This window comes from Neopelma chrysocephalum, unplaced genomic scaffold (assembly GCF_003984885.1).
Source record: "Neopelma chrysocephalum unplaced genomic scaffold, ASM398488v2 Primary Assembly neopelma1_22b, whole genome shotgun sequence".
Lineage (NCBI taxonomy): Eukaryota > Metazoa > Chordata > Aves > Passeriformes > Pipridae > Neopelma > Neopelma chrysocephalum.
Window position 1 is genome coordinate 20,492,070 of NW_020897690.1, and position 12,091 is coordinate 20,504,160.

The 12,091-nt window shown below is 38.9% G+C and overlaps 1 protein-coding gene across 1 annotated transcript in view; it reads left to right on the forward strand.

Annotated features, from left to right (window-relative positions):
- The window catches only part of TRIO (trio Rho guanine nucleotide exchange factor), a 253,664-nt gene extending 244,803 nt beyond the window's left edge, over nucleotides 1-8,861 (forward strand). The window contains exons 53-57 of the mRNA XM_027681616.1: nucleotides 426-547; nucleotides 2,960-3,038; nucleotides 3,646-3,846; nucleotides 4,262-4,400; nucleotides 6,394-8,861. Of these exons, the coding sequence (XP_027537417.1) occupies nucleotides 426-547; nucleotides 2,960-3,038; nucleotides 3,646-3,846; nucleotides 4,262-4,400; nucleotides 6,394-6,936 (1,084 nt within the window). The 3' untranslated portion in view covers nucleotides 6,937-8,861. The remainder of the gene's footprint in view (nucleotides 1-425; nucleotides 548-2,959; nucleotides 3,039-3,645; nucleotides 3,847-4,261; nucleotides 4,401-6,393) is intronic.
- Nucleotides 8,862-12,091: the final 3,230 nt, after the last annotated feature.

The following is a 12,091-nucleotide window of genomic DNA, read 5'->3' on the forward strand; positions in this document are numbered from 1 at the left end:
ATGATAGATCAGCTGATATTTGCTGGGAGTTAGGGATGGAAACAAACCTTTCAGAAAGTTCCATGATGGACATTTGTCTTGATACAGCTTCTCATAACTTGAAGAAGGTAAAGGAAGAAGGAGGAAATAGGGAAAGCACTTGAATTTTCAAACACAATGGAGCCTGGGGCATGCTGGGACAGAGTGTCAGTGAAGATGTTTTTCTAATAATCTGTAGGACATTCCAAGGTACTTGATAAACACAAAGTGCTCACATTCTGGAAGACACTTCTGATATGGCAGGGACAGGGTTAGTAATGTTTGTCCAGAGAGAGATAAGGGCTGGAGAATAAGTATAAACAGTATCAATCTAACTTTGTCTAGTTTTCATATCCTAAGGTGTGCAAAATTAATGTAAAATTAACAGATGCCCTTGTGTTTCCCAGTGACTTAGGAGAGGCTTCGCTGAAAATCATTGGCGTTACTGCAGAAGACGATGGTATCTACACATGTATAGCTGCAAACGATATGGGTTCAGTTTCATCTTCTGCCAGTCTACGAGTTTTAGGTAGGCCTGTCTCTTTGTTTTTTTTAAAAAATCTGGTTACATTCAAAGTGTCTGGTACCCATAGAACAGTAAAAAGACAAGCTCAGCTCTTGGGCATCCCTTTGTTAAAGCAATATCGTAACAAACCTTTTTACCTGTGATATATTGCTTGATTTAGCAGGAATAGATGCAGTTTTAGAATGTAACTGATTAGAGGTTCATACATAAATTATGTACTGACACAGTACTGTCACATGCATTTACTTTGCCAGTATTACTTCAAACACACTGATAAAATCATATTTTATCATCAGCATTCTTAGTTTAGTCTCAATGAATATTATTATGCTAACATGTAATTTCTGAAGTGTACAGATTAGAGTAGCATTACTCTGTATTTTAAATTCTCCTTTACTAGAATTGTACAGCCACAATGTTTAGGAGAACATATAATGAGTTCTTGTCTTTGCATCATTGATCTACAGTTAAGTTGCATGATTTCAGTACCTGAAGTGAGGCAACCTGATTGTGAGGGAACAAAAAGGAGACCTGCAAAGACGAAAAATACCTCTATTTTGGAGGCAGACAGCAAAGGGAGAAAAAGATTTTTATTGTATGTGTTTGATGACATAATGATAAGTTTTGGTGCATGTTTGTACATTCAGTTATTCTTAAGTGTTCAAGATTCTCCATTTTTAGAAACAGGGAAAGCACAGAGAGACAGAAGGATAGCAGGCTTTCTTACATGCAGGTCATAATAATTGATGCTAACTGGGTCCTTTAGTCCATGGAGAGGCCCATATATTTATCCATTGGTGAGAATTTATTCATAGATTTTAGCTGCAATGGGTCTGTCTCAAATTGACTCATATAAAAGAAAACAAGATATGAAGTGCTGCTCTCTGTCTTTGTACATCTGTCCCAGGTAATATGGGGACTTTTACAGTTGTCCTGAACCTCTCCAAAATACATTCTTTATTCCCTTTTTTTTCAAAGAATTTTGACATTTTTTGGAATGTTAAACTAGACTGTGAAAGCTAAGTCCCTTCCAAATCTCATCTGAAATTTTGGGGGGTTTATATCCAGTGTTGCCACTCCGAGCTCTGCCTATTGGCAGCCACAGTAAGTGCCTTACTGCCAACATATTGAGGTGGTGATTATTCCAGGCACTTCCTGCCCACTGACCAAGACAGACAGTAGTTAAGCCCTAAGATGAGTGTGCTACAATATATAAAGGAGTCAGAAAATTAAATTTTTATCTTTATACTAATGTTTCATGAAAAATAGAGTTACTTTTTAAGGTAGCTGTTACACTGCCTGGTCACTGTTTTTTTACAGTGGCAGGTGAATTGTTGATTATGAGATATAATGTAAGATGCCTTTTCTTTTTACTGTTTCCCTCAATTTACCAAGGGTACTCATTCCTGTACATATAGTATCCACTGTACCTGAATTAGTTCCACTATAGAATTTGTTCTGCTGCATTGGCCAGGCCGCTTTGGTGTGTAATCCAGTTTGTCTTGCTGCCACCCTGTGTCATATAGGGATTAAGAAGGTGGGGTGATTCCCCTCATAGTATCTCAGCCAAGGAAACTTTCTAGTTAGGAGAGTAAAAAGCTCCTGATGGGTAAGAATCAGTGTGAAACTGTGTGCTTTAAGGACCTAGTGTAAGGAGTGTCCTTCCAACACCAGTTCAGAAGCCTAAAACTGATTTGACCAGAATCAAGAGTCACGGAAGTCTTGTAGACTAAACTACTGCCTTTCAGACACAGTCTTTGGTCTTACTGACCTTGTCCAAAAGCAAGTGTTTACTTTTTCATCAAAACTAAGCTAGAATTTGGTATGTTGTGGTTACTCTGCAACTAGACTCCAAAGGACAGGCAGCTGTATTTTGCTAGTCCTACTCAGCTCTACCATTACTTTTATGGAGAAGTTCTGGCCCCAGTTTTCTGGGACCATTCTACCCTTCATTTCCCCTGCCCATAAATGTAAAATGAAACCTCTAAGTCTGTAGCACCAAGTAAGGTTTCAACTTCAAGCTTTGAAAGTATTTTTTAGTCTTTCAGACTTGAACTGACTTGCCATTTGATTGTATTCAGCTCTTGTGCAAAGAGTAAAGAATACTCCTTATCTTCTGTTGCTGTAGCAGTCATTAAAAACTATCAATGAAGTAGTTGATTACAGATATAATTTTCTTTCTGAGCTGCAAGAGGATGGATAATATGAGGCCTTGAGTTGTTTTTCAATATGGACACAGCTTTGAAAGAAAGATGATAGGACCTAGTCTGACTAAGGCAAATTCTTCCTGAAATCTATTCTGTAACAGGATAAGAAATTAAAATTTCTCCTTCTGCAAACATATTGGTTACAATGACAACAATGTATAATAAATCTTGGACATACTGTCCTGCTCTTTTTCTTTTTTTCCCCTAGGTCCTGGAAGTGATGGGATCATGGTAATCTGGAAAGACAACTTTGACTCCCACTACAGTGAAGTGGCTGAGCTTGGCAGGTGCGTTCTGTATGTCTATGTAAAAATACTGTCTTCTCTTTCAAAAATTAAATTCTCCTTGAAAAATACTTGTTGTATGAGCCTAAAAGGCCAGAATTGCATTGGATTAAATAGAAATGAGGAAGCAACAGTTTTACCAGCACTAGATGGCACTGCATAAACAGAATGTATTTAGGCTGAAGTGGTGTCATAGATCAAGGGATTTTTTTTTTTTTAAGTGTGCCTTACAGTGACTGACACTGCTTCTGCAGTGAAGCTCTCCTAAACTTTTTTATTTAGGTTATGAAAATTACAGACAAAAAAAGTCTGAAAATGGGCAAAATAAGTCACGTAGAAAATACAGTTGTCCAATTTAGTGGTAACCTTTGAAACTGGGTATTACTCTGACTTGAGTTCTCTGCAGTTGTGATAAAACAGATCTTTGTCAGGTTGATACAGACACAATTTGTAGTAGGTGCATGCACTGAAAACTCTGTCCAGAAATTCCTCTGTAAGGGTAGCTTATTAGAGATCTAAGGTTAGATTCTCTTGCAGTATATCTTTTAAGTAAAAGTATGCCCTTATTGCATCTCTTGGTTAATTCCTTCCTTTCAATGTTGTGTTCCAGGGGCAGATTTTCTGTCGTTAAGAAGTGTGACCAGAAGGGAACCAAGCGAGCAGTAGCCACTAAGTTTGTGAATAAGAAGCTGATGAAGCGAGACCAGGTTACCCATGAACTTGGAGTCATGCAGAATCTCCAGCATCCCCAGCTCATTGGCCTTATCGATACCTTTGAGACCTCCACCAACTACATACTAGTATTAGAAATGTGTGTGGACTCCTAACATTATCTGTAAAATCTTCAGAGTTTCTGGGGCATTTATAGTGGTTTCTGAATAAGGAGCTCTAAGATTTCATGGAAGTTTGAAAGCACATAAGTAAAATATTGCAGTTGTCTAACACTGTTACTAAAATGTTTAGTTTATTACTCAGAAGGAAACAAATCGAGATATCAAATGATATGTGGATGATTATCTTAGTCTGAAGGTCCAGCAGTTATTTTGTATCAAGTGGCTGCACAAGTAAATTAGGAATGTTGTGATCTGGTAGCTTGATATGAAGTCTTCCTCTGTCTTCCAGGTGCTGCAGGCTACAGTTGTTCCTGTAGTCTATAACCCGTTAGAGTTTTTTTTCAGTTCTTATACATGGATTTATCCAGAATATAACCCTTGTAATTCTAACAGGGCTGACCAGGGTCGCCTTCTAGACTACATCGTGCGATGGGGAAACCTCACAGAAGGGAAGATTAGACTCTACCTGGGAGAGATTCTGGAAGCTGTGCAGTATCTTCATAACTGCAGAATAGCACATTTGGACCTAAAGGTGAGGTGTGAATGGGATTCCTGACAGTGTGCATCATTCCAGGCATAAAAATCTCCCTCCTCTAGGAAACTTGCAACTGGGAACATAGAACTGTGAATTGCTTTGAGACTGTATGAACGGCATGGCTGGGGCTCCATCTCCAAATTTTTTAGATCACTCTTAGCCAGCAAAGCAGAAACTTTCAGTTCCCTGTGCTCTCTCCTTATAGCTTCCTGGCCCTGTGTGGTGCTTTGTGCTGGAAATAATTGCTGACAGGAACAGTTTGTTTGATTTTTATTTATTTATTCATTTATTTATTTACTTTCTGATAACTTTGCAGCAGAAATCTGTTTCTTTCTCAAGAAGCATGGAGTTTGTTGTGAAAGAGACTACTTTTCCTCTCTTGCTGCAAATATGTTTCTCATCTTCACACTTTGAGGGCTGTGATACCTATGTGAATGGTACCTGTTTGGGCCTTTGTTCTACCCTTTGAACTTTACTTGAGCCACAAGGATTTGATGCATTTTAGTAGGAAAAGCTATAGGACAAGGTCTTAATGTGAATATTAATTAAAAACTTACTCTTTACACTTTTCTTCACCTGTATATGAATAATAAGGGATTTTAGCATTGACAAGTCATCTTTGTAGGCAGTCTCTTTTTAGACAAATGGGGTCATGGTGAGAAAAAGCAAGAAGAGCCTGAATCTGTTTTCCAAGCAGAACCAGTTTTGGGTCTTTATACCATGGAAACCCAAAATTTAAATTTTTTCTAGCGATATATAGAATTCACCAGTGTTGTAGACGACGGGAAAAGATGACACGAACACAGTTTTCGTGTTACATCTAATCCAACTTTATTGCTGTAGGCTTCGTGCTTATAAAGGTTAATAATTAGCCTCATACATATTACTAGCATAGGTTCATAATTGGCTTCTAATTACCTAAATCTTATTTGCGCAAATGCTGCTTCTTTCTCATGCTTATAGTTACTTTATTTGCTACTTTGCTACTTTCTCTACCTTTCCCATCCTGTTGCTCTAATTTTTCTATCACGTATGCATTTTCATAGACAATGCAGCTTCACATCAGACAATGCAGCTTCACAGTTTCTTAGACAATGCAGTTTCTCAAACACAGTGAACAGTGACCTTCTGATAGTTTTCCTTGCTTTAGCGTGAGACCAGAGCTATAGAATCTTTCTCATGCCCTCTCTCTAATAACCAGGTTTCTGCAATATTTTCCACACACCAGTACTTTTTCTGGTCTCACGGTACATACAGATGAACCAATTGAAAACTAGTTGTTTGTAAGTCACTCTTACTTTGCAGAGTTTACAGCTATAGCTGCAGTAGCTTCAGAAATAAAACTGTAGAAATAATTCCTCTTTCAGCTCACCAGTAGTGGGGCAGTTCTCTTGAAGTCATGTACATCCAACAGGATCTGCTGCTGCCATAGTCTTCTAACAGTGCTTGTCTTCCATTTGTACAGCTGCATTCCATTAAAGAATCGCCAAGTAAAACTGAATTCTGTTGAAAGCATCATGCAAATTCCAACAAGGTTTTCCAATCTTGAAATGCAAGGGTTTTGTTGTCTCTGTCATAAAACAAATAGATCAGTTGCTTTATTCACCCTCTCTTTGTAGTTGCTGTTCTTTAAGCTTAAGTTCCCAAACACAGGTTCCTATGAAACTTTGCAAAGCTGCTGTCATGAACAGCTGCAGTATAATCTGGCAGAACTATACTTCCTGCAAAAATTATAGTGGAGGAGCTAAAGCACATTCATTGCATGCTGTAGTAGGCAAGAACCTGCCTGCTAGTTGGTTTGGGGGAAGCCTTGGTAAGACTGCCTTAGAGCTTTGCAGAGCTGGCCTTCAGCAGTAATCCTTGTAGTGTGCAGTTCTTTGCTGTGTTGTAGAGCTGACCACACTGGTTGGGAAGCTGTTATGTTGGAGCATTTAATGTGTGTTAGACCAACTTGAAAAAAGACATTTTAACTTTTGCTTTTGTTTTCTAGCCTGAAAATATTTTGGTGGACCAGAGTTCCACTAAGCCGACAATAAAACTGGCTGATTTTGGAGACGCAGTCCAGCTCAATACCACGTATTATATCCACCAGTTACTTGGAAACCCAGAGTTTGCAGCTCCTGAAATTATTCTTGGAAATCCTGTTTCCCTCACTTCAGATGTTTGGAGCATTGGAGTGCTCACGTATGTCCTTCTTAGTGGTGTCTCTCCTTTCCTGGATGAAAGTGTAGAGGAAACTTGCCTGAATATTTGCCGCTTAGACTTTAGTTTCCCAGATGACTACTTCAAAGGAGTTAGCCAGAAGGCCAAAGATTTTGTATGCTTCCTACTTCAGGATGACCCAGCTAAGCGTCCTTCGGCTGCACTGGCCCTCCAGGAGCAATGGCTGCAGCTGGGGAATAGCAAAAGTGCTGACAGCATTGATATATCCAGACTGACTTCGTTCATTGAGCGGCGAAAACACCAGAATGATGTTCGACCCATCCGTAGCATTAAAAACTTCTTACAGAGCAGGCTCTTGCCAAGAGTTTGACCTTGCTTGAAGTTCTCTCTCATTCTCTTTCACCTGCCAGTCAATCAGACCGGAGATGGACTCCTCCTGCCAATCAATCAGACTGGAGATAGACTCCTTCTGCCAATCAGCTGTTGACTTGAATTTTGAGGAAAGCAAACCCCAAGCCAACCAGCTGCTAGCGAATGTTCGTGTGCAAATGCATTCCACAGAGACCCGCGCAGGGCAGCGTGGGGGACTGGTGATGCAGACTTCACGGGGGTGGAGGACAATAGCACTGTACTCTGCAAAAAGCAGTCACAAGCGATACAGTAACAGTATTTTATTCAGGTTTCTGCAAAAAAAAATAGTTTTTTTAATAAACAAGAGTTGAATTTTGCAAGTGAACTTAGCTACTGTTTTCAAGATTTATTCAAGGAAGAAATGCCTATGTTCAAAGCACTGGTGTTAAACAAAAAATCAAATCATGCCTGGAGAAGACTCACCAAAATGGCTGCCCATTGGTACGGCCTTCATTTATAACATCTGATTTTCACTTGGTCCTAGAGCTTTCCAGTTGCCTCGCCTGTATGTATCTCACGTAGCAGTGCACTGAGATCAGACTCTGCTTTTAAGTGCATCCAACCTCAAAGTTTTTGCATACAAATAGAAGGAAATGTTTTGCTCTGATAAAATGTAGGCCTTACTTGTATATAGACTGTTACCTGCCTTTGATCTGTAATTTTTTTTCCCCCTCCTCTTATCCATTTTTCCCCCTCCTTCCTAAATGGTGGTATACCACTGTGCGGGTCTTCAGTTTGGGTCAGTACTCACTGTCCCCCTAGAAAAGGACTTTGGGTTGGTGCCCAGCTTGCTGACCCAATTGTCAAGCAGTATACAGCAGGATGTAATACTGTAAATGCACTCATTTGGGATTTTGTTTTCTTTCATATGTGCAATGTTGTGGCTTTAACATTTTATGCAACTATTTATGAGGACCTCTGTTGTAACTGTAATAAATATATAGAAAAAGCACATACTTAGTACGGCGAGCTTTATGGTTTTGTTTGTGTGATTGGGGGTTCTGGGTGGGCAGGGGCGGGTGTGTTGTACCACACTGTCATTATTAGTTTAAGATGAGGGTTAGCATAGGATTTAGTCAAGACTAGTCAGTTTTAAGTATTGTTTAAAAAAAAAAAAAAAACAAGAGAGAGATATGTATCCCAAATGTCAAACTGGTTAAGAAGTAGGGTGACACTTGTTAAAATTTATTATTATATTTAAAATGCCAAAGTCTGACTTTTCCCAAATCAATCTCAATACTTACTACTTTTTAGAATTTTCAAATCTGTGTTTACTTCTTTCTGTGAAATGAACAAATTAATTTTGTGCTCTTTGGTGAAGAATACATTCAGAAAGTAGTGGTCAGATGAGGAGAACTGGACACGTAATGTAATTGTCTTAGTAACTGTTTTAAAGGTTGAAGTAATATTAACGTGAGCTATTTAAAAAGATAGAGGTGGTTTTCTGTGCATCACTGAGTTCATATGGGTGTGTTGTCATCTATGTTCATGTGAAACGCCATGTTTAAGGAAACCACGCCGACATCCCACAATAGTTAGATGTATGGGTCTTAAGCCATAACCTAGCTTGGGTTAGTTTTGAGCTTTGTGGCTTCCACTGTATCCTATTTATTCTTTTTTTTGTTTGTTTTTGGGGTTTTTTTGTAAAGTTGTACAGAAACTTTTTAAAAGAAAACAACTGACTTCGAAACTGGACGTGTATTCGTACCAACCTCATATCATTATGTTTGTGTATTATTTTCCTTTATTGTTTTAGTTAAATTTTTTGCTTTATTTTGCATGTATATTTCTTTGTACAGTTACATGTTTACACAGTATGACATGATGTAAATATTTTATTTTGCCATCAGTTACTTTGAAAAAAATTAAACATATTTGACATAATTGTCTGATCTCTTGCTTTAAGGAGTTTGACAGTTTAGGTTTGGCTATATTTTAATTGGGCTCTGTATTTTAAAAGAAAAAAGTATGTAATTTTATTGCCATAAAATTTATTTTAAATTGCAATGATGTATCTCCCTTCATGCCTTACAAAATAATATTTGCCTTTGCTCTAAGTGTTGAGTGCTTTGTAGCGTCATGAATTCTTTTATATAAAACATGCGTAACTCTCTAACTGTGGAAATTCATTATAGTCTTTATTAGCTAATAAATTTTGACCAGCAGAGTTTTCTACCAGATGTTCCCATTTAAAGACCAAAGGATCATATTCCAGTTTAATATTAAGCTGGGGAACAGATTTCCCACATCTTTTAGGCATTCCAGATTCATTATGAAGAAAAGTTACTTTCAACCATAAAGATTTGGGATTTGCAACTAAACTCATGAAGCAGAAAAATTTTTCATTGTGTATATTTATCTCCCTCCCCTTTCTGCTATCAGTAACCATTTGTAACTCAAAATGAAGTGAATGGTCAGGGAACAATACAGAGTGTTTATGCTTGTTGCTGCATTGTATACGTGATTTTTTTTTTCCCTCTATTATCTGTCAAATGATGAAACAGTCCCTTTATTTCTCACAATTTACTTATTGAGAGAGACAGAGGATATTCAGGAAGGATGTATTGACAAGGATGAGTAACTGGAAGCTTTTTCCGTGACAGGGGAATAGATGGCCACATGCTTTGTGGAAGAGTTTTTATCCTTCAGTTCTCTAAAATGAAGATACACTGATCAGGGGAAAAGCTACCCAAGTGCTATACAGACAGATAATGCACTTGCAGGTGTTTCAAGTAGCAGAGATGGTTTCTTCCACTTGTACATAAACAGGAGTGTGCTGTTTCTGGCCCTCTCCGTGAGCCCTGTTACTTGGGAGAGCCAACATCTTTTGACAGAGTGCAGTTTTGCACAAAAATCTGCTGTTTGGTACAAGAACTTCCAGCTGAACAAAGCTTGAATGATGAGCTCGAGATCTTCAACTTGGATATCTCTCCAAATGCTTTGAAGAGATAATGTAAGGGCCCTTTGTTTTGCCAGATTGTGCAGCTGGAGCTCCAAATGCTGCTTGGACTCAGTTGGCTGCAGTTCTTATTGACTGTCTTGCACACCACCAACCAGCACTGCAGGCTGATAGAGAGTGGAGACCAAAAGCATGGGTGAGAGCAGTTGGTATGAGGTCATTGTGGGAACATTGACTGCCATTCCCTATGCTTTACAATATCATAGCTGAAAAGGGGGAAATAGCCAGGAAGATTCAAGAGAAGACTGTGTTTAAGTGTTTCTTTTTGATAGCATACCCAAATCACTTCTTATTTAGGAAGAGGTTGCCAGACTTTAAAGTCAGTACAAGAGCCAGTAGTTTTCAAGTTGAGTTTGGGAGCGTAGGAGTTCTCAGTTGCATGTTTGAGGAACACAAATTAACTTGAAGACTATTGTGCAACTGCTAAGCAGAAAGCTTGGCTAGATAACATTTCCATGGTCAGAAAAGCAACCTACATTTTCTTCCTAATGGGCAGAGGCCTAACACATACCTATGCTCATGCTGACTGTAAGTCATCCTCATTCTCAAATGGGACTATTAATGTGTTGATGAATAGAAGGAAAAAAAAATTGTTTTTTTCTTACTCCAAATCCAAAAGTATGTTCAGGCCAGGGCACAACAGAGATCCTCCAGAATGACACAGCAAAAGCATCTGGCTTCTTGAAAAGATTTCAGTAACCATGCATACCTGATTGGTAGTAAAAGATGCATGAAAATATAACAGGATGTTCGTTGCATGTAACATACTGCATGACATTGCCAGGAAACGTTAAAACCCCAATGCAGAGGGTGTCAGAGTAGGACTAAATAAAGAACCAAGGATGGCTGACTTGAGGTTAAGCCCCATGGTTCCCAAAGATCTTAAGAGAAATGAAGTCTGGAATATACTTAACCACCGGCTGTGGATAGTGAAATCTATGAGTAGCTGGTATTTGGTGAAGTATCTGGACAGCCAATCTTTGCTACAAACAGCAGTGTATTTGTGTGCTAGGGATTAGTGTAGGGAGTATTATCATGTCTGCTCCAGTCCAGAAGATGAGCTAAGATTTATATACCTTTTCCATGTATGTATAGACTCAGTGTGGAAGTGTTACTAATTTCTCTGCTATAGGAATTCAAGTGCATGTGGAGGTAGGTAAAATCAGGTAAAACCAACTTTCTGTGTTTGTTTAAACAAGCTCCAGGTATTGTGGTGTTTTTGTCAGAACCACTGCTTTATCCCTCAGGCAAAAAACTTCTGAATTTCTTTTTTCCTGAAATTGAATCTTGGTGGAGTAACAGACAGATTTTGCATCTGTAGAGGTTGTGTTTCCAGTACTTTCTGCACATTCATATCTGCTCAAGCAGTCAAGACAAAAGGCTCTTCCTGTGTGCACTATAATGCCAAAGCATGATGATCTCTCATTACTGCAAAGCAGCTGTTGCCCACTGTTCTCTCTCCTTCCTGGCAAGCAAAGACAGATATCCAGCACCTCAGGCTTCACATGCCTGGTAGTCACCTCAGCATTTCCCAAGTAACTGCACTGAGTGGTCCTCAGTGTGATGCCATAACACTGAGTATCAACACAAGAACAAGATCTCCCATTTAACTGACCTGTCACAGGGACAAGGAGCCTGATGTATAGGAGCAGAAGAATATACTTCTTGTGTGATGTCTTTGTCCTCAAAACAGGAATGCTTCACATCTCCTCTAATTTACTCCCCTTAGCCCTACCCAAAAAGCTTTAGGGGAATGGGGGCGAAGGAGCAGTTGGGGATATTGAGTAGAACAGTATGATCTCCCCCTAGTTAATGTCAGGATAATCAACACCAAGCCTGCTAATAGTAAACTCCCATCAGCCACTCTATGCCTTCTTTCACCCTGCTTCTTCATAATTTTTCATCTTAATATGTGCATTCTCAACTGCTGGAGGTACTTATTTTCTTTGTTGTTCAAGGAAATGTGTAGGTGAGGTACTTGAGACTGTATGAGTTGCAGCGGATAAAGCTGCAGATCTCATCACTATGCCTGTGGTAATGTATTGGTTCTCATTGCTCAAAATTTCTGGGTTTCTGAAGGAAAGTATCTTCTATCCAAAGGTGACAAATATATTGAACTATAGAAAGGATGAAATCTTAACACCAAAGCAATACT